General features: G+C 36.8%; 1 protein-coding gene across 2 annotated transcripts in view; it reads right to left on the bottom strand.

Annotated features, from left to right (window-relative positions):
* The window catches only part of STXBP5L (syntaxin binding protein 5L), a 362,740-nt gene that overhangs the window by 185,819 nt on the left and 153,039 nt on the right, over window positions 1-23,882 (bottom strand). For both annotated transcript variants that reach the window (XM_027105973.1, XM_027105977.1), the window contains exon 9: window positions 23,044-23,167. In XM_027105973.1, the coding sequence (XP_026961774.1) occupies window positions 23,044-23,167 (124 nt within the window). The remainder of the gene's footprint in view (window positions 1-23,043; window positions 23,168-23,882) is intronic.

The following is a 23,882-nucleotide window of genomic DNA, read 5'->3' as shown; positions in this document are numbered from 1 at the left end:
CTCTGTAAATATAGCCAACTGACCTTTGACAAAAGAGCAAAAGCAATACAATGGAGCAAAGACAGTCTTTTCAACAAATGATGTTGGAACAACTAGACACCTACATGCAAAAAAAATGAATCTAGACACAGATGTTACACTTTTTACAAAAATTAACTAAAAATGGGTCATAGATCAATTTGTGTAAACACAAAACTACGTAACTCCTAGAAGATAACATAGGAAAAAACCTATCTGACCTTTGGTATGACGTTTTAGATACAACACCGAAGACATAATCTATGAAAGAAATAATGGGTAAGTTGGACTTCATTAAAATTAAAAGCTTCTGCTCTGTGGAAGATAAGAGAATTAAAGACAAGCCACAGACTGAGAGAAAATATTTGCTAAGGCACAGCTGATAAAGGATTGTTATCCAAAATTTACACAGAACTCTTAAAAGGCAGCAATAAGACAACCAACCCAACAAAAAATGAGCCAAAGGTCTTGACAGATACCTCACCAAAGAAGATATACAGATGGTAAATGAGCGTATGAAAATATGCTCCACACCATATGTTACAAGGGGAATGCAAATTAAAACCACAATGAGATACCAGGACACATTTATTAGTATGGCCAAAATCTGGAATACTGACAACATCAAATGCTGAAGAGGATGTGCAATAACAGGAACTCTCTTTCATTGCTGATGGGAATGCAAAATGGTACACCACTTTGGAAAACCGGACAATTTGGCAATTTTGTAAAAAACTAAACATACTGTTACCATAGGATCCAGGAATTTCACTCCTTAGTATGTACCCAAAGAAGCTGAAAACGTACATCTACACAAAACTCACACATGGATGCTAATAGCAACTTTGTTCAAAACTGCCAAAACTTGGAGGCAACCAAGATGTCCTAAAATAGGTGAATGCATAAATCAATGGTGGTACAACCAGATAATGGAATAATATTTGGCACTAAAAATAATGAGCTATCAAGCCATGAAAGATATGGAAAACCTTAAATGTATGTTACTAAGTGAAAGAAGACAATCTGAAAAGGCTACATATTGTATGATTCCTACTATATTCTGGAAAAGGCAAAATTACGGCGAAAGTAAAAATGCCAGGGGTTGTGGGGGAAGAGGGTGAGAGAGAGATGAATAGGCAGAGCATGAAGATTTTTAAGTTATTAAAACTACTTTGTATGATACTAGAATGATGGATATAGTCATTATACATTTGTGCAAATCCACAGAATGCACAACACCAAGAGTGAACCCTAAGGTAAACTATGGACTTTGGGTGATTATGATGTAGAAATGTAGGTTCATCAGTTATAACATATGTACCACTTTGCTTGAGGATGTTGATAATGGAAGAGGCTACTCATGTGTGCGGGACAGGGGGTTTATGGGAAACATTTGTATCTCCTTCTTAATTTTGCTGTGAACCTAAAACTGCTCTAAAAATTGTCTTTAAAACTAAATATATCAGTAGAAGGACATGTGCTTACTCCCTCTTGCGAGAGCACCGTAATCACAAATAACTGCTGAACAATCATCAACAGGAAGACACTGGAACTCACTAAAAAAGATATCCCACATCCAAAGACAAAGAAGAAGCTGCAATGAGATGGTAAGAGGGGTGAAATTACAATAAAATCAAATCCCATAACCACTGGGTGGGTGACTCACAAACTGGAGAACAATTATATCAGAGAAGTCCACCCACTGGAGTGAAGGTTCTGAGCCCCACGTCAGGCTTCCCAAGTTGGGGGTCCGGCAACTGGAGGAGGAATTCCCAGAGAATCAGACTTTGAAGGCTAGCAGGATTTGATTGCAGAACTTCTATAGGTCTAGGGAAAACAGAGACTCCACTCTTGGAGGACACACAGAAAGTAGTGTGTGCATCAGGGCCCAGGGGGATGAAGGAGTGAACCCATAGGAGACTGAACCAGACCTACCTGCTAGTGTTGGAGGGTCTTCTGCAGAGGCGGGGGGTGGCTGTGGCTCACCAAAGGGACAAGGACACTGGCAGCAGAGGTTCTGGGAAGTACTCCTTGGTGGGAACCCTGCCAGAGTCCGCCATTAGCCCCACCAAAGGGCCTGTAGGCTCCAGTGCTGGGTCGCCTCAGGCCAAACAACCGACAGAGAAGGAACTCAGCCCAACCAATCAGGAGACAAGCAGATTAAAATTTTAATGAGCTCTGTCCACCAGAGCAACACCCAGCTCTACCCACCACTAGTCCCTCCAATCAGGAAACTTGCACAAGCCTGTTTGAGAGCCTCATTCACCAGAAGGCAGACAACAGAAGCAAGAACTACAATCCTGCAGCCCGGGGAATGAAAACCACATTCACAGAAAGATAGAAAAAATGAAAAGGTAGAGGACTATATACCAGATGAAGGAATAAGATAAAGCCCCCCAAAAACAAATAAATGAAGTGGAGACAGGCAACCTTCCAGGAAAAGAATTCAGAATAATGATAGTGAAGATGATCCAGGACCTGGAAAAATATGGAGGCAAAGATTGAGAAGATGCAACAAATGGTTAACAAAGAATAGAAGAATTAAAGAACAAACACCTAGAAGAATTAAAGAACAAACAAACAGATGAACAATATAATAACTGAAATGAAAAATACACTAGAAGGAATCAATAGCAGAAAAACTGAGGCAGAAGAATGGATAAGTGACCTGGAAGACAGAATGGTGGAATTCACTGCCGTAGAACAGAATAAAGAAACAAAAATGAAAAGAAATGAAGACAGCCTAAGAGGCCTCTGGGACAACATTAAATGCACCAACATTCACACTATAGGGGTCGCAGAAGGAGAAGAGAGAGAGAAAGGACCCGAGAAAATATTTGAAGAGATTATAGTCGAAAAGTTCCCTAACATGGGAAAGGAAATAGCCACCCAAGTCCAGGAAGCGCAGAGAGTCCCAAACAGGATAAACCCAAGAAGAAACACGCAGAGACACATAGTAATCAAATTGACAAAAACTAAAGACAAAGAAAAACTGTTAAAAGCAACAAGAGACAAATGACAAATAACATACAAGGGAACTCCCATAAGGTTAACAGCTGATTTCTCAGCAGAAACTCTACAAGCCAGAAGGGAGTACATGATATACTTAAACTGATGAAAGGGAAGAACCTAAAACCAAGATTACTCTACCTGGCAAGGATCTCATTCAGATTAGATGGAGAAATCAAAAGCTTTACAGACAAGCAAAAGCTAAGAGAATTCAGCACCACCAAACCAGCTCTACAGCAAGTGCTAAGGGAACTTCTCTAAGGGGGAAACACAAGAGAAGAAAAGGACCTACAAAAACAAACCCAAAACAATTAAGAAAATGGTAACAGGAACATAAATATTGAAAATTATCTTAAATGTGAATGGACTAAATACTCCAATGAAAAAAAAAGACTTGCTGAATGGATACTAATATAAGACCCATATATATGCTGTCTACAAGAGACCCACTTCAGACCTAGGGACACAATCAGACTGAAAGTGAGGGGATGGAAGAAGATATTCCATGAAAATGGAAATCAAAAGAAAGCTAGAGTAGCAATACTTATATCAAATAAAATAGACTTTAAATATAAAGAATGTTACAAGAGACAAGGAAGGGCACTACATAATGATCAAAGGATCAATCCAAGAAGAAGATATACCAATTATAAATATATACGCACCCATCATATGAGCACCTCAATACATAAGGCAAATGTTAACAGCTGTAAAAGGGAAAATCAACAGTAACACAATAATATTGGGGGACTTTAACACCCCACTTTCACCAATGGACAGATCATCCAAAATAAAAATAAACAAGGAAACACAAGCTTTAAATGACACATTAAACAACATGGACTTAATTGATATTTATAGGACATTCCATCCAAAAACAACAGAATACACTTCCTTCTCAAGTGTTCATTGAACATTCTCCAGGATAGATCATATCTTGGGTCACAAATTAAGCCTTGGTAAATTTAAGAAAATTGAAATTGTATCAAGTATCTTTTCCAACCACAACGCTATGAGACTAGCTATCAAATACAGGGGGAAAAAACTGTAAAAAAACAAACACGTGGAGGCTGAACAATATGCTACTAAATAACCGAGACATCACTGAAGAAATCAAACAGGAAATCAAAAAATACCTAGAAACAAATGACAATGAAAACACGATGACCCAAAACCTATGGAATGCAGCAAAAGCAGTTCTAAGGGGGAAGTTTATAGCAATACAATCCTACCTCAAGAAACAATAAACATCTCAAATAAACAATCTAACCTTACACCTAAAGGAACTAGAGAAAGAAGAACAAACAAAACCCAAAGTTAGTAGAAGGAAAGAAACCATAAAGATCAGAGCAGAAATAAATGAAATAGAAACAAAGAAAACAATAGGAAAGATCAATAAAACAAAAAGCTGATTCTTGAGAAGATAAATAAAATTGATAAGCCTTTAGCCAGACTCATCAAGAAAAAGAGGAAGAGAACTCAAATCAATAAAATTAGGAAAAAGGAGAAGTTACAACGGAAACTGTAGAAATACAAAAGAATCATAAGCGACTGCTACAAGCAACTCTATGCCAATAAATTGGACAACCTGGAAGAAACGGACAAATACTTAGAAAGGTATAACCTTCCAAGACTTAACCAGGAAGAAATAGAAAATATGAACAGACCAATCACAAGTAATGAAATTGAAACTGGAATTAAAAATTTTCCAACAAAGTTCAGGATCAGAGGGCTTCACAGGTGAATTCTATCAAACATTCAGAGAAGAGCTAACACCCAGCCTTCTCAAACTCTTCCAAAAACTTGCAGAGGAAGGAACATCCTGAACTCATTCTACAAGGTCACCATCACCCTGACACCAAAACCAGACAAAGATACTACAAAAAAAGAAAATTACAGACCAATATCACTGAGGAATATAGATGCAAAAATCCTCAACAAAATACTAGCAAACAGAATCCAACAACACATTAAAAGGATCATACACCATGATCAAGTAGGATTTATCCCACAGATGCAAGAATTCTTCAAAATATGCAAATCAATCACTGTGATTACATCATATTAACAAACTGAAGAATAAAAACCATATGATCATCTCAACAGATGCAGAAAATGCTTTTGACAAAATTCACCACTATTTATATAAAAACTCTCCAGAAAGTGGGCACAGAAGATACTACCTCAACATAATAAAGGTCATTATTCTCAATGGTGAAAAACTGAAACCATTTCCTCTAAGATCAGGAACAAGAGAAGGATGTCCACTATGATTCAACATAGTTTAGGATGTCCTAGCCATGGCAATCAGAGAAGAAAAAGAAATAAAAGGAATACAAATTGGACAACAAGAAGTAAAACCGTCACTGTTTGCAGATGACATGATACTATAGATAGAGAATCCTAAAGATGCCACCAGAAAACTACTAGAGCTATTCAATGAATTTGGTAAAGTTGCAGGATACAAAATTAACGCACAGAAATCTCTTGCATTCTTATACACTAACAATGAAAAATCAGAAAGGAAATTAAGGAAACAATCCCATTCACCATTGCAACAAAAAGAATAAAATACCTAGGAATAAACCTACCTAAGAAGGTAAAAGACCTGTACTCAGAAAACTATACGACATTGATGAAAGAAATCAAAGATGACACAAACAGCTGGAGAGATATACTATGTTCTTGAATTGGAAGAATCAATATTGTGAAAATGACTATACTACACACAGCAATCTACAGATTCAATTCAATCCCTAACAAATTACCAATGGTATTTTTTACAGAACTAGAACAAAAAATCTTAAAATTTGTATGGAGATACAAAAGACCACAAGTAGCCAAAGTAATCTTGAGAAAGAAAACTGGAGCTGGAGTAATCAGACTCCTGATCTCAGACTATACTACAAAGCTACAGTCATCAAGACAATATGGTACTGGCACAAAAAGTGAAGTATAGATCAATGGAACAGGATAGAAAGCCCAGAGATAAACCCACACCCCTATGGTCAACTAATCTACAACAAAGAAGGCAAGGATATACAGTGGAGAAAAGACAGTCTCGTCAATAAGTGGTGCTGGGAAAACTGGAGAGTTATATGCAAAAGAATGAAATTAGAACACTCCTTAACACCATACAGAAAAATAAACTCAAAGTGGATTAAAGACCTAAATGTAAGACCAGACACTATAAAACTCTTAGAGGAAAACATAGGAAGAACACTCTTTGATATAAAATACAGCAAAATCTTTTTGACCCACCTCCAAGAGTACTGCAAATAAAAACAAAAATAAACAAATGGGCCCTAATGAAACTTAAAAGCTTTTGCACAGCAAATGAAACTATAAACAAGACAAAAAGACAGCCTTCAGAATGGGAGAAAATATTTGCAAATGAATCAGTGGACAAAGGATTGACCTCCAAAATATATAAACAGCTCATGCAGCTCAATATTAAAAAAACAAACAACCCAATCAAAAAATGGGCAGAAGACCTAAATAGACATTTCTCCAAAGAAGACATACAGATGGCCAAGAGGCACATGAAAAGCTGCTCAACATCACTAATTATTAGAGAAATGCAAATCAAAACTACAATGAGGTACCACCTCACACCAGTTAGAATTGGCATCATCAGAAAATCTACAAAAACCAAATGCTGGAGAGAGTGTGAAGAAAAGGGAACCCTCTTGCACTGTTGGTAGGAATGTAAATTGATACAGCCACTATGGAGAACAGTATGGAGGTTCCTTAAAAAACTAAAAATAGGGCTTCCCTGGTGGCACAGTGGTTGAGAGTCCGCCTGCTGATGCAGGGGACACGGGTTTGTGCCACAGTCCAGAAAGATCCCACATGCCGTGGAGCGGCTGGGACTGTGAGCCATAGCCGCTGAGCCTGTGCTCCTCAACAGGAGAGGCCACAACAGTGAGAGGCCCATGTACCAAAAAAAAAAAACAAAAAAAAACTTAAAATAGAATTGCCATATGACCCAGCAATCCCACTGCTGGGCATAGACCCTGAGAAAACCACAATTCAAAACGAACATGAACCCCAGCACTATTTACAATAGCCAGGTCATGGAAGCAACCAAAATTCCGATCAAGTGATGAATGGATAAAGAAGATGTGGTACATATATAAAATGGAATATTACTCAGCCATAAAAAGGAACAAAACTGGGTCATTTGTAGAGACATGGATGGAACTAGAGACTGTCATACAAAATGAAGTAAGTCAGGAAGATAAAAACAAATATTGTATATTAATGCATATATGTGGAATCTAGAGAAATGGTACAGATGAACTGGATTGCACGGCAGAAATAGAGACACAGATGTAGAGAACAAACATATGGACACCAAGGGGATAAAGCGGGAGTGGGATGGTGGTGGTGGGATGAATTGGGAGATTCAGATTGACATATATACACTAATATGTATAAAATAGATAACTAATAAGAACCTGCTGTATAAAAAATTATTATAAAATAAAAATCAAATAGTTTGTTCAATAGGAAAATTAATAAAACAATACATGAACATGAAAAACAGGAATTTTATTGTGCTTGTTGACTACATGAATAAAGAATCATATAATAACAAAAAAAACTATATATATCAGGCAACTACTGTTCAAAGGAAAGCTAGTACAGCCGTATTTCTTATCAGACAAAATGTTTTAAGACAACAAGCATTATTAGGCATAGAGATGATTTACAAAATGACCAATGGTTTCTTACATCCTAAAAATTCTAAACTTGAATAAATTAATAAAATTAAATTCTCCTTCTGAGAACAGGTAATATAAATTTGCAGTGCACAATGGCATTTTTAAAGCAGGTTTCTGGTTGGCAGTTCTCAGGTTACTTTTATCTCCCTTCCTAATAAGCACTAGTTTTGATGCAGGCAATCAAGTTTTACTTTTGTGCATTTTTGAAAGGTAGAACTTACTTCTTGTTAACTAGTTTCACTAACTGTACAACCACCTTGAGTACAGGCTTTACACAAGTGTTTCTTATTAGACTATTCACCTTGAGTAGGCCTCTAGGTTTTACCTACTCCCCTCCATTCTACTCCATGGAGCCTTTGGAGCAAACGTTCAAGTTTGCATTTGGAGTATTTGTATTTGTTGATTCCAAAACCTACCAAAAAACTACAGTAATCAAGACAGTGTGGTGCTGGCATACAGATTAATGGAATGGAACTGAGAATACAAAAATAAACTCTTACATTATTTGCAAATTAATTTTCAAAAAGGGTGCCAACAAAATTCAATGGGTAAATAATCTTTTTCACAAATGATGCTGGAACAATAAAATACCCTCATGCAAAAGAACGATACTGAACCTCTTCCTTACACCATTCATAAAAACTAGCTCAAAATGGATCACAGACCTAAATATAAGAGCTAAAATTATATACTGTTAGGGCTTCCCTGGTGGTGCAGTGGTTCAGAGTCCGCCTGCCGATGCAGGGGACACGGGTTCGTGCCCTGATCCAGGAAGATCCCACATGCCGCGGAGTGGCTGGGCCCGTGAGCCATGGCCACTGAGCCTGCGCGTCCGGAGCCCGTGCTCCGCAACGGGAGAGGCCCCAACAGTGAGAGGCCCACGTATGGCAAAAAAAAAAATATATATATATATATATATATACTGTTAGAGGAAAACAGGAATAAATCTTTGTGACCTTAGGTTAGGCAATTATTTCTTAGATACTATACTAAAGGCATAAACAATAAAATCAAAAGCAGATAAAATGAGCTTTATCAAAATTAAAAGTTTTGTGCTTAAAGGGCACCATTAAGAAAGAGAAAAGACAACATACAGAACAGGAGAAAATATTTTCAAATCATATATTTAATACGAGATATGTATTCAGAATGTACAGTGAACTGTTACAACTCCATAATTTAAAAAAAAAAAACCTTCAGTTTGTAAATGGGCAAAGCAACTGAATAGACATTTCTCCAAAAAATACACAGAAACAGGCAACAAGCACATGAACAGACGCTCAACATCTTTACTCATTAGGGAAATGCCAATCAAAACCACAGAGTGGGGGGAATCGGGAAGATGGCGGAAGAGTAAGATGCAGAGATCACCTTGCTCCCCACAGATACACCAGAAATACATCTACATGTGGAACAACTACTACAGAACACCTACTGAACAATGGCAAAAGACCTCAGACCTCTCAAAAGGCAAGAAATTCCCCACGTACCTGGGTAGGGCAAAAGAAAAAAGCATAAACAGAGACAAAAGAATAGGGACGGGACCTGCACCAGTGGGAGGAAGCTGTGAAGGAGGAAAAGTTTTCACACACTAGGAAGCCCCTTCGCGGGCGGAGACAGCAGGTGGCGGAGGGGGAAGCTTCGGGGCCACGGAGGAAAGCACAGCAACAGGGGTGCGAAGGGCAAAGTGGAGAGATTCCCACACAGAGGATTGGTGCCAACTGGCACTCACCAGCCCGAGAGTCTTGTCTGCTCACCTGCCGGGGCTGGGAGCTGAGGTTCCGGCTTCGGCAGGATCCCAGGGAAAGGACTGGGGTTGGCGGAGTGAACACCGCCTGCAGGGGTTAGTGCACCACGGCTAGCCGGGAGGGAGTCCGGGGAAAAGTCTGGACCTGCCAGAGAGGCAAGAGACTTTTTCTTCCCTCTCTGTTTCCTGGTGCGCGAGGAGAGGGGATTAAGAGCGCTGCTTAAAGGAGCTCCAGAGACGGGCACGAGCCGAAGCTAACAGCGCGGACCCCAGAGACGGGCATGAGATGCTAAGGCTGCTGCTGCTGCCACCAAGAAGCCTGTGTGCGAGCACAGGTCACTATCCCCACCTCCCCTCCTGGGAACCTCTGCAGCCCGCCACTACCAGGGTCCTGTGATCCAGGGACAATTTCCATGGGAGACGCACGGCATGCCGCCAGCTGGTGCAACGTCACGCCGGCCTCTGCCGCCGCAAGCTCGTCCCGCATCCGCACCCCTCCCTCCCCCTGACCTGAGTGAGCCAGAGTCCCCGAAGCAGCTGCTCCTTTAACCCCGTCCTGTCTGACCAAAGAACAGATGCCCTCCGGCGACCTACACGCAGAGGCAGGGCCAAATCCAAAGCTGAACCCCGGGAGCTGTGCGAACAAAGAACAGAAAGGGAAATCTCTCCCAGCAGCCTCAGAAGCAGCGGATTAAAGCTCCACAATCAACTTGATGTACCCTGCATCTGTGGAATGCATGAATAGACAACGAATCATCCCATATTGAGGAGGTGGACTTTGAGAGCAAGACTGACTATTTTTTCCCCTTTTCCTCTTTTTGTGAGTGTGTATGTGTATGCTTCCGTGTGAGATTTTGTCTCTATAGTTTTGCTGTCACCATCTGTCCTAGGGTTCTATCTATCTGTTTTTTTTTCTTTTTAAAAATTTTTTCTTAATAATTATTTTTATTTTAATAACTTTATTTTATTTTATCTTATTTTATTTTATCCTCTTTCCTCTTTCTTTCCTTCCTTTCTTGCTTCCTTCCTTCCCTCCTTCCCTCCTTTCTTCCTTCCCTCCTTCCTTCCTTTCTTTCCTTCTTTCCTTCTTTCTTTCTTTCTACTTTTTCTCCCTTTTATTCTGAGCCATGTGGATGAAAGGCTCTTGGTGCTGCAGCCAGGAGTCAGTGCTGTGCCCCTGAGGTGGGAGAGCGAACTTCAGGTCACTGGTCCACAAGACACCTCCCAGCTCCACGTAATATCAAATGGTGAAAATCTCCCAGAGATCTCCATCTCAACACCAGCACCCAGCTTCACTCAACGACCAGCAAGCTACAGTGCTGGACACCCTATGCCAAACAACTAGCAAGACAGGAACACAACCCCACCCATTAGCAGAGAGGCTGCCTAAAATCATAAGTCCACAGACACCCCAAAACACACCACCAGATGTGGACTTGCCCACCAGAAAGACAAGATCCAGCCTCATCCACCACAACACAGGCACTAGTCCCCTCCACCAGGAAGCCTACACAACCGACTGAAACAACTTTAGCCACTGGGGAAAGACACCAAAAACAACAGGAACTACGAACCTGCAGCCTGCAAAAAGGAGACCCCAAACACAGTAAGATAAGCAAAATGAGAAGACAGAAAAACACACAGCAGATAAAGAAGCAAGATAAAAACCCACCAGACCTAACAAATGAAGAGGAATTAGGCAGTCTACCTGAAAAACAATTCAGAATAATGATAGTAAACATGATCCAAAATCTTGGAAATAGAATAGACAAAATGTAAGACACATTTAACAAGGACCTAGAAGAACTAAAGATGAAGCAAGCAATGATGAACAACACAATAAATGAAATTAAAAATACTCTAGATGGGATCAATAGCAGAATAACTCAGACAGAAGAACAGATAAGTGACCTGGAAGATAAAATAGTGGAAATAACTACTGCAGAGCAGAATAAAGAAAAAAGAATGAAAAGAACTAAGGACAGTCTCAGAGACCTCTGGGACAATATTAAACACACCAACAATCGAATTATAGGGGTTCCAGAAGAAGAAGAGAAAAAGAAAGGGACTGAGAAAATATTTGAAGAGATTATAGTTGAAAACTTCCCTAATATGGGAAAGGAAATAGTTAATCAAGTCAAGGAAGCACAGAGAGTCCCATACAGGATAAATCCAAGGAGAAACACGCCAAGACACATGTTAATCAAACGGTCAAAAATTAAATACAAAGAAAACATATTAAAAGCAGCAAGGGAAAAATAACACACAACAGAATCCCAATAAGGTTAACAGCTGATCTTTCAGCAGAAACTCTGCAAGCCAGAAGGGACTGGCAGGACATATTTGAAGTGATGAAGGAGAAAAACCTACAACCAAGATTACTCTACCCAGCAAGGATCTCATTCAGATTTGATGGAGAAATTAAAACCTTTACAGACAAGCAAAAGCTGAGAGAGTTCAGCACCACCAAATCAGCTTTATAACAAATGCTATAGGACCTGCTCTAGGCAAGAAACACAAGAGAAGGGAAAGACCTACAATAACAAACCCAAAACAATTAAGAAAATCGGAATAGGACCATACATATCGATAATTACATTAAATGTAAATGGATTAAATGCTCCCACCAAAAGACACAGATGGGCTGAATAGATACAAAAACAAGACCCATATATATGCTGTCTACAAGAGACCCACTTCAGACCTAGAGACACAAATAGGCTGAAAGTGAGGGGATGGAAAAAGATATGCCATGCAAATGGAAACCAAAACAAAGCTGGAGTAGCAATTCTCATATCAGACAAAATAGAGTTTAAAATAAAGACTATTAGAAGACACAAAGAACGACACTAAATTATGACCAAGGGATCAATCCAAGAAGATGATATAACAATTATAAATATTTATGCACCCAACATAGGAGCACCTCAATACATAAGGCAAATACTAACAGCCATAAAAGGGGAAATCGACAGTAACACATTCATAGTAGGGGACTTTAACACCCCACTTTCACCAACGGACAGATCATCCAAAGTGAAAATACATAAGGAAACACAAACTTTAAATGATACATTAAACAAGATGGACTTAATGGATATTTAGAGGACATTCGATCCAAAAACAACAGAATACACATTTTTCTCAAGTGCTCATGGAACATTCTCCAGGATAGATCAGATCTTGTGTCACAAATAAAGCCTTGATAAATTTAAGAAAATTGAAATTGTATCAAGTATCTTTTCTGACCATAACGCTATGAGACTAGATATCAATTAGAGGAAAAGATCTGTAAAAAATACAAACACATGGAGGCTAAACAATATACTACTTAATAACGAAGTGATCACTGATGAAATCAAAGAGGAAATCAAAAAATACCTGGAAACAAACGACAATGGAGACACGACGACCCAAACCTATGGGATGCAGCAAAAGCAGTTCTAAGAGGGAAGTTTATAGCAATACAATCCCACCTTAAGAAACAGGAAACATCTCGAATAAACAACCTAACCTTGCACCTAAAGCAATTAGAGAAAGAAGAACAAAAGAACTCCAAAGTTAGCAGAAGGAAAGAAATCATAAAGATCAGATCAGAAATAAATGAAAAAGAAATGAAGGAAACGATAGCAAAGGTCAATAAAACTAAAAGCTGGTTCTTTGAGAAGATAAACAAAATTGATAAACCATTAGCCAGACTCATCAAGAAAAAAAGGGAGAAGACTCAAATCAATAGAACTAAAAATGAAAAAGGAGAAGTAACAACTGACACTTCAGAAATACAAAGGATCATGAGAGATTACAACAAGCAACTATATGCCAATAAAAAGGACAACCTGGAAGAAATAGACAAATTCTTAGAAAAGCACAACCTTCCAAGACTGAATCAGGAAGAAATAGAAAATATGAACAGACCAATCACAAGCACTAAAATTGAAACTGTGATTAAAAATCTTCCAACAAACAAAAGCCCAGGACCAGATGGCTTCACAGGCGAATTCTATCTACATTTAGAGAAGAGCTAACACCTATCCTTCTCAAACTCTTCCAAAATATAGCAGAGGGAGGAACACTCCCAAACTCATTCTACGAGGCCACCATCACCCTGATACCAAAACCAGACAAGGATGTCAGAAAGAAAGAAAACTACAGGCCAATATCACTGATGAACATAGATGCAAAAATCCTCAACAAGATACTAGCAAACATAACCCAAAAGCACATTAAAAGCATCATACACCATGATCAAGTGGGGCTTATTCCAGGAATGCAAGGATTCTTCAATATATGCAAATCAATCAATGTGATACACCATATTAACAAACTGAAGGAGAAAAACCATATGATCATCTCAATAGATGCAGAGAAAGCTTTCGACAAAATTCAACACCCATTTATGATAAAAACCCTGCAGAGAGTAGACATACAGGGAACTTTCCCCAACATAATAAAGGCCATATATGACTATGACAAACACACAGCCAACATTGTCCTCAATGGTGAAAAACTAAAAGGATTTCCACTAAGATCAGGAAAAAGACAAGGTCGCCCACTCTCACCACTCTTATTCAACATAGTTTTGGAAGTTTTAGGAACAGCAATCAGAGAAGAAAAGGAAATAAAAGGAATCCAAATCAGAAAAAAAGAAGTAAAGCTGTCACTGTTTGCAGATGACATGATACTATACATAGAGAATCCTAAAGATGCTACTAGAAAACTACTAGAGCAAATCAATGAATTTGGTAAAGTAGCAGGATACAAAATTAATGCACAGAAATCTCTGGCACTCCTATACACTAATGATGAAAAATCTGAAATTGAAATGAAGAAAACACTCCCATTTACCATTGAAACAAAAAGAATAAAATATCTAGGATTAAACCTACCTAAGGAGATAAAACACCTGTATGCAGAAAATTATAAGACACTGATGAAAGAAATTAAAGATAATACAAATAGATGGAGAGAGATACCATGTTCTTGGACTGGAAGAATCAACATTGTGAAAATGACTCTACAGCCCAAAGCAATCTACAGATTCAATGCAATCCCTATCAAACTACCACTGGCATTTTTCACAGAACTAGGACAAAAAATTTCACAATTTGTATGGAAACACAAAAGACCCCGAATAGCCAAAGCAATCTTGAGAACGAAAAACGGAGCTGGAGGAATCAGGCTCCCTGACTTCAGACTATACTACAAAGCTATAGTAATTAAGAGAATATGGTACTGGCACAAAAACAGAAATATAGATCAATGGAACAGGATAGAAAGCCCAGAGATAAACCCACGCACATATGGTCACCTTATCTTTGTTAAAGGAGGCAGGAATGTACAGTGGAGAAAGGACAGCCTCTTCAATAAGTGGTGCTGGGAAAACTGGACAGGTACACGTAAAATTATGAGATTAGATCACTCCCTAACACCATACACAAAAATAAGCTCAAAATGGATTAAAGACCTAAGTGTAAGGCCAGAAACTATCAAACTCTTAGAGGAAAACATAGGCAGAACACTCTATGACATAAATCACAACAAGATCCTTTTTGACCCACCTCCCAGAGAAATAGAAATAAAAACAAAAATAAACAAATGGGACCTAATGAAACTTCAAAGCTTTTGCACAGCAAAGGTAACCATAAACAAGACCAAAAGACAACCCTCAGAATGGGAGAAAATATTTGCAAATGAAGCAACTGACAAAGGATTCATCTCCAAAATTTACAAACAGCTCATGCAGCTCAATAACAAAAAAACAAACAACCCAATCCAAAAATGGGCAGAAGACCTAAATAGACATTTCTCCAAAGAAGGTATACAGACTGCCAAGAAACAAATGAAAGAATGCTCAACATCATTAATCATTAGAGAAATGCAAATCAAAACTACAATGAGATATCATCTCACACCAGTCAGAATGGCCATCATCAAAAAATCTAGAAACAATAAATGCTGGAGAGGGTGTGGAGAAAAGGGAACACTCTTGCACTGCTGGTGGGAATGTGAATTGGTTCAGCCACTATGGAGAACAGTATGGAGGTTCCTTAAAAAACTACAAATAGAACTACCATATGACCCAGCAATCCTACTACTGGGCATATACCCTGAGAAAACCAAAATTCAAAAAGAGTCATGTACCAAAATGTTCATTGCAGCTCTATTTACAATAGCCCGGAGATGGAAACAACCTAAGTGCCCATCATCGGATGAATGGATAAAGAAGATGTGGCACATATATACAATGGAATATTACTCAGCCGTAAAAAGAAACGAAATTGAGCTATTTGTAATGAGGTGGATAGACCTAGCATTGGTCATACAGAGTGAAGTAAGTCAGAAAGAAAAAGACAAATACCGTATGCTAACACATATATATGGAATTTAAGAAAAAAAAATGTCATGAAGAACCTAGGGGTAAGACAGGAATAAAGACACAGACCTACTGGAGAATGGACTTGAGGATATGGGGAGGGGGAAAGGTGAGCTGCGACAGGGCGAGAGAGAGTCATGGACATATACACACTAACAAACATAGTAAGGTAGATAGCTAGTGGGAAGCAGCCGCATGGCACAGGGATATCGATCGGCTCGGTGCTTTGTGACTGCCTGGAGGGGTGGGATAGGGAGGGTTGGAGGGAGGGAGACGCAAGAGGGAAGAGATATGGGAACATATGTATATGTATGACTGATTCACTTTGTTATAAAGCAGAAACTAACACACCATTGTAAAGCAATTATACCCCAATAAAGATGTTAAAAAAAAAAGAATAAACAAAGAAAAATTACAAAATCAACTTGAAATCAAGGAATAAAATGACAATAAATACATACCTATCAATACATGGAATAAATTCTCTGATCAAAACACATGGAGTGGCAGAGTTGATAAAAAATAAATAACACAAGAGCCTACCATATGCTGCCTACTAGAGATTCACTTCAGGGCTAAAGACAGAGACTGAAAGTGAGGGGATGGAAAATGATATTTCATGCAAATGGAAATGAGAAGAAAGAGATGGTAGCAATACTCATATCAGGCAAAATAGACTTTAAAACAAAGTCTATAACAAAGACAAAGAAGGGAATTACATAATGATAACAGAATCAACATAAGAAGAGGATATTACACACATCAACATATAAGCATACAATACAGGCACACCTAAATATATAAAACAAATACTAAGAGACATAAAGGGAGAAATTTACAGGAATACAATAATAATAGGAGAAGTTAACACCCGACTGACATCAATGGACAGATCATGCAGAGAGAAAATCAATAAAGCAATACAGGTCCTAAATGACACAAGAGACCAGGTGGACTTAGTTTATATCTACAGGACACTACATCCAAAAAAAAATAGAAAACACATTATTTTCAAGTATTTATGGAACACTCTCTAGGATAGAGCACATATTAGCTCACAAAACAAAGTTTCAACAAATTTAAGAGGACAGAAATTATTTCAAGCATCTTTTCTGACCACAACAGTATGAAACTAGAAATAAACAATACAAAGAAAAATGGAAAAATAAGAAACATATGGAGACGAAACAACATGCTACTAAAAAAACCAATCGGTCAATGATGAAATCAAAGAAGAAATCAGAAAATACCTCAAGACAAATAGCAATGAATACAGAACCTTACAAAATCTATGGGATGCAGCAAAAGCATTTCTAAGAGGGCAGTTTATACTGATACAGCTCTTCGTCAAGAAACAAGAAAAATCTCAAACAGCCTAAGTGACCACCTTAAAGAATTAGAAAAAAAGAACAAAAAAGCCTAAAGTTATCAGAAAGAAAGAAATAATAAAGATCAGAGAAGAAATAAATATTTAAAAAATAACAGAAAAGAGCAATGAAACCAAGAGCCGTTTTTTTTGAAAGATAAACAAAATCGACAATTCACTAGCCAAGGTCACAAAGAAGAAAAGAAAGAGGACCCAAATAAACAAAATAAGAAAGGAAAGAGGAGAAATAATAACTGATAGCACAGAAATACAAAACATCATAAGAAAATACTATGAACAACTATTATATGCCAAAAACTAGACAACTTGGAAAAAATGGACGAGTTTCTAGAAACATACAGCCTGCCAAAACTTAGTCAAGAAGAAACAGATAATGTGGACAGACCAATCACTAGAAGTAAAATAGAATCTGTAATAAATAAAAAAAAAAAAAATTAGGGACTTCCCTGGTGGTCCAGTGGCAAAGAATCCACCTTACAATGCAGGGGACAGGGGTTTGCTCCCTGGTCAAGGAACTAAGATCCCACATGCCATGGGGCAACTAAGCCTGTGTGTCACAACTACTGAGCTCATGTACCTCAACGAGAGAGCCCACGTGCTGCAAACTACAGAGCCCACTCGCCCTGGAGCCTGCGCACCACAACTAGAGAGAGAAAACCTACACGCCACAACTAGAGAGAAACCCACATGCAGCAACAAGAGACAGGCCCATGCACCATGATGAAGAGCCCACATGCCTCAATGAAGGTCCCGAGTGCTGCAACTAAGACCCGATGCAACCAAAAATAAATAAATAAATAATGAATAAATCTTAAAAAAAAAAAATTCCCTACAAATAGAAGTCCAGGACTGGACAGATTCACTGGGGAAATCTACCAAACATACAAAGAATAACTTATTCCTATCCTTTTCCAACTATTCCAAAAAACTGAAGAGAATAGAACACTCTCTAATTCATTCTATAGGGCCACCATCACCCTGATACCAAAACCAAACAAATACTAAAAAAAAAAAGAAAGAAAGAAAAGAAAATTACAGGCCAATATCTCTGATGAATATAGATGCAAAAATCCCCACGAAAATATTAGCAAATCAAATCCAACAATACATAAAAAGGATCATACACCATGATCAAGTTTGTTTTATTCCAGGGTCATGAGGATTGTTCAATATTCACAAACCAATCAATGTGATACACCACATTAACAAAAGAAAAAATAAAAATCACATCATAATCTCAACAGACACAGAAAAAGCATTTGGCAAAATTCAACATCCATTCATAATAAAAACTCTCATAAAAGTGGGTATAAGGAACATATCTCAACATAATAAAGGCCATTTACACCAAACACAGAGCCAATATAATACTCAACAGTGAAAAGCTGACAGACTTCCTGCTAAACTCAGGAGCAAGACAAGGATGTTCACTCTCACCACTTCTATTTAACATAGTATTGGAAGTCCTAACCTAACCACAGCAATAAGAAACTGGAAAGGAAGTGGTAAAACTGTCACTCTATGAAGATGACATGGTACTGTATGTAGACAACCCTAAAGTTTCCACACAGAAACTATCAGAACTAATAAAAGAAGTCAGCAAGGTAGCAGAATACAAGATTAATATACATAAATCTGTTGTATTTCTTTATATTAACACTGAAATGTCAGAAAGAGAAAATAAAAGAAAAATCCTGTTTAAAATTGCATCAAAAATATAAAATACCTAGGGATAAACTTAACCAAGGAGGTGAAAGACCTTACACTGAAAACTATAAAACTTTGATAAATGAAACTAAAAGTGATTTAAAAAAATATATATTCCATGCTCTTGGATTGGAAGAATTAATATTGTTAAAAACGGCCATACTACCCAAAGCAAACTACAGATTTAGTGCAATCTTTATCAAAATATCCATGACATTTTTCACAGAACTAGATCAATCCTAAAATTTATATGGAACCACAAAAGGCCCAGAATTGTCAAAGCAATTCTGAGGAAAAAGTACAAAGCTGGAGGTATAACCCTTACAGACTTCAGAAAAAGCTACAGTCATCAAAACAATGTGGTACTTGCACACACTAAAAAAGGCACATAGATCAATGGAACAGGACAGAGAGCCCAGAAATAAACCCACAACTTATGGTCAATTAATCTACAAGAAAGGAGGCAAGAATATACAATGGAGAAAAAATAGTCTCTTCAGCAAGGGGTGCTTGGAAAGCTGGACAGCTACATATAAATCAATGAAATTTGAACACTTCCTCACACCAGATACAAATATAAACTCAAAATGGTTTAAAGACTTAAATACAAGACTTGACACCATAAAACTCCCAGAACAGAACATAGGCAAAATATTCTCTGATATAAATCGTAGCAATATTATCTTAGATCAGTCTCCCAAGGCAAAAGAAATCCAAGCAGAAATAAACAAATGGCACTTAATCAAACTTAAAAGCTTTTACAGAGTAAAGGAAACCATCAACAAAATAAAAAGACAACCTACAAAATGGGAGAAAATGTTTGTAAATGATGCAACTGACAAGGGGTTAATATCCAATATATACAGGCAGCTCATATAACTCAATATCAAAAAAAAACCCCAATCAAAACATGGGCAAAAACCTAAATAGACATTTTTCCAAGGAAGACATACATATAGCTAACAGGCACATGAAAAGATGCTCAACATTGCTAATTATTAGAGAAATGCAAGTCAAAATCACAATGAGTTATCACCTCACACTGGTTAGAATGGTTATCATCAAAATGTCTACAAATAATATATGCTGGAGAGGATGCGGAGGAAAGGGAACCCTTGTATGTTGTTGGAAGGAATATAAATTGGTGCAGCCATTATGGAAAATAGTATGGAGGTTCTTCAAAAAACTAAAAATAGAGCTACCCATATGATCCAACAATCCCACTCCTGGGTATATATCCAGAAAAAAAATGAAAACTCTAATTTGAAAAGATACATGCGCTGCAATGTTCATAGCAGCACTATTTACAATAGCCAAGACATGGAAACAACCTAAATGTCCACCAACAGATGAATCGATAAAGAAGATGTGGTATATAAATACAATGGAATATTACTCATCCATAAAAAAGAATGAAATATTGTCATTTGAAGCAACATGGATGGACCTAGAGAATATTATACTTAGTGAAGTAAGTCAGACAGAGAAAGACAAATACTATATGATATCACTTATATGTGGAATCTAAAAATTAATCTATATACAAAACAGAAACAGACTTATAAATATAAAAAACAAATCTATGGTTACCAAAGGGGAGGGAGGTTGGGAGGGACAAATTACATGTATTGGATTAACAGATATAAACTACTATACATAAAATAGATAAGCAACAAGGATTTACTGTATCAAACAGTGAATTATATTCAGTATCTTGTAATAACCTATACTGGAATATAATATGAAAATAAAAATAACTGAATCACTACACTGTACACCTGAAACTAACAAAACATTGTACGTTAACTATACATCAATAAAAAAATACTTAAAGAGTATTGAAAGCAAAAATTGTAACATTGTATTTAGATGTAATACATATGATAACTGTTGCATGAAGGACAATGGGTGAAGATAAATAAATATATGTGGTAGTGAAATTTCTACATTTTATGTAAAGTGTTACAATTAACCCTAATAGAATATGGAAAGTTAAGGAAGTACAATATATTGTAATCCCTAGAGCAACAGATTAAAAAGAATATGTGAAGATAAATTGCCTACATGTAAATTCAAATGGAATCATAATAAAAACTTTCAAATAATCCAAAAGAAGGCAAAAAGGGGAGATAAAAGGAACAAAAAATGATAGGACCAACAACAACAAAAAATAAACTGGTATACCTAAATCCAGTCCCATCAGTAATTATATTTAATATTAATGGACTAAACACTCCAACTAAATTATGTAAGACTGAATAAAAAAGCAAGACCCAACTGTATGTTCTCTACAGGAGACATGATAGCTACCTAACAATAAAACCTTAAAATACATGAAACAAAAAAGTACAGAATTAAAGTGAAAAGTAGACAATTCTATAATCATTAAATTTTAATACCGCTTTCTCAGAAATTGATTCCTAGTCAAACACCAGTTAAATCACAGAATATCTGATAAACGATATCAGCCACATTTAGCTATTTGATTTTTAGAGTATAAAAACAAAAATAAATAGAAGTACAAGGAAAATATTCATAACACATATTTTAACTTACTTCTCTAAGAATTGAAAAATCAACCAATAATAAAAAACAGTGAAGATTTAAACAGTACAAGTAAAAATGAGAATTTCAAATTTGACTCAGATCATATATGTGTGTGTGTGTGTGTGTGTGTGTATATCTCACATCTATATAATGGATATTACTCAGCCATGTAAAAGAATGAAATTCTGCCATTTGCAACAACAGGGATGGCAGAATAGCATAGAGTACTATGCTAAGTTAAATAATTCAAAGAAAGACAAATACTCTATGTTATCACTTATACGTGGAACCAAAAAATAAAACAAAAACAAAGCAGAAACAGACTCATAGATATAGAGAACAAACTAGTGGTTACCAGAGTAGAGACGGAAGGGGGGAGGGGCAAATTAGGGGTATGAGATTAAGAGATACATATACATTTATTTATATGTATACAATAAATAAGCAATAAGGAATATTGTACAGCACAGGGAATTATAGCCATTATTTTGTAAAAACTTTAACTGGAGTGTAATCTATAAAAATATTGAAAAATATTGAAAAACTATGTTAACACCTGAAACTGATATAAATAATATATCAACTGTACTTCTATTTAAATAAATAAATAAATAAAGCATCTCTAAGTAAGTTTTTAAATGTAACGCAATCGCTAAGTAAACTGCTAAGGTAAATGTTGCAATAATTTAATCTTTTGTGGTGGAACATGCAACTGTGGTACAAAAAATGGCAAACCAACCCAAGCTGGAATAGTTCCATCTTTTGATTTCACCCACTATAAAAACATACCACTATTTTCTCAATGTGAAACTATAATAAACACTCAGAAACTATGAAATAGAATGTATTTCATTAACCTCTAGGTTTTGACCTCTTTATTCTTACAACCAACCAATGGTAAGAGATAAACACAAAACTCAGATCATCACCAATATTAGGGAAAATAATATGGCCTCTGAATAAAAAATATTCATACATTTGAAATTTTTATTCTGCCTAGTTAGACAGATCCAACATAAATCCTAAATATCTCCTTTCAATGAGGAATATAAGATAAATACAACCTACGATAAAAACCATGTAGTCATAATTTAGTGGAATCAAATGGCAGAAATGGAAATAAATGGGAGAATTTAGAAAACAACAGACTCTAAAGCAGTATAGAAATTAGGTCCAAGAGTCAGATCTATAAAGTGCCATTCTCTCACTAGCTCCTTACCCCTTAAAATTCGTCAAATATCCTATATTATCTCCTCTGCTTCAGGTACATCAACCATCAGTTATTCAATTTTTGGTATCAAAATTGAATAGGTATCACTTACAATGTAGGAAAGTTAATAGATAGGAGGAAGGGAAGTATAGAAACTTCGGGTCATAATGTAGGGATCTGAAGGAGGTATAAAGGGGTATTTAGAATCAGAAGCTATGTGCTATTACCTCTTTCTAGTGATAATGATACCAACTTTCCTACTTCAAGTAACGGCACTGAATGTCCAGAGTTGATTTCTTTTGAAAGCATACATCTTACCATGTGGAATTGTGGTCTGGAAAGGACGACTTGGGCTTTTCAGGTTCCATAAAGTCAAGCTACCATCTGAATGGCTGCACATGAATTGTTTGCCCTCATGATGCCAATCAATTGAATGAATAGCCTAATGAAATAACAATTAAAAACAAGTAGAGGAGGGGAAAAGTTGATATATCATTCTATATTCCAAAGGAAAAATATTTTAACACAGAATTATTATAGCAATAACACTTAGGAAACATATGTAATTTTTCTGACCTAGGTCATACTACCTTTGGTTTCAACCTTCTATAGGCTTATAGAAGGCTACAAAAACTCACCTCCTAAGATAAAGAAAAGTTAAGTAAATTTCATAGTATTGTTAGATCCCAGAACTTTTTGTTGTAAATTCTAGGTCCTCCCCGTACCCTTTAATGCTTCTTTGAAAATTATTACACAGAAGTAAAAGCAAGGTTATCAGAAAATAATCTCTGGTGAGGTAGAAGCCTAGTTCCACTTAAAATAGCCAACTTAAAAGGTAGTTTACATAAGAGTTGCAATTTGAGGGCTTACTACATGACAGACCCCAGGGTAAGCAGTTTATGTACATTATCTCATTTAATCCTACAAAACAGATATTATGTTTTTCCAAATTACACGTGGTGAAATAGGCCTAGAAAGATTGAGATACTTGCTCAGGTTACACCACTCAAAGCCAGTGTCTGACTACAAAACCCATATTTGGAATCATTGGACTATATTAACTCTAACATATACTATTTAATTTGACTTAAAGCAAGAAGAGTTTAAAATTTTTGTATTTACAGATTCATTCTGTAGATGTGAATTAAATAAAATTA

The sequence above is a fragment of the Aethalodelphis obliquidens genome, unplaced genomic scaffold, assembly GCF_003676395.1.
Source record: "Aethalodelphis obliquidens isolate GAN/ISIS:26980383/991018 unplaced genomic scaffold, ASM367639v1 scaffold1, whole genome shotgun sequence".
Lineage (NCBI taxonomy): Eukaryota > Metazoa > Chordata > Mammalia > Artiodactyla > Delphinidae > Aethalodelphis > Aethalodelphis obliquidens.
The sequence above is the reverse complement of the archived record's forward strand: the minus strand, read 5'-3'. Positions and strand labels throughout refer to the sequence as shown.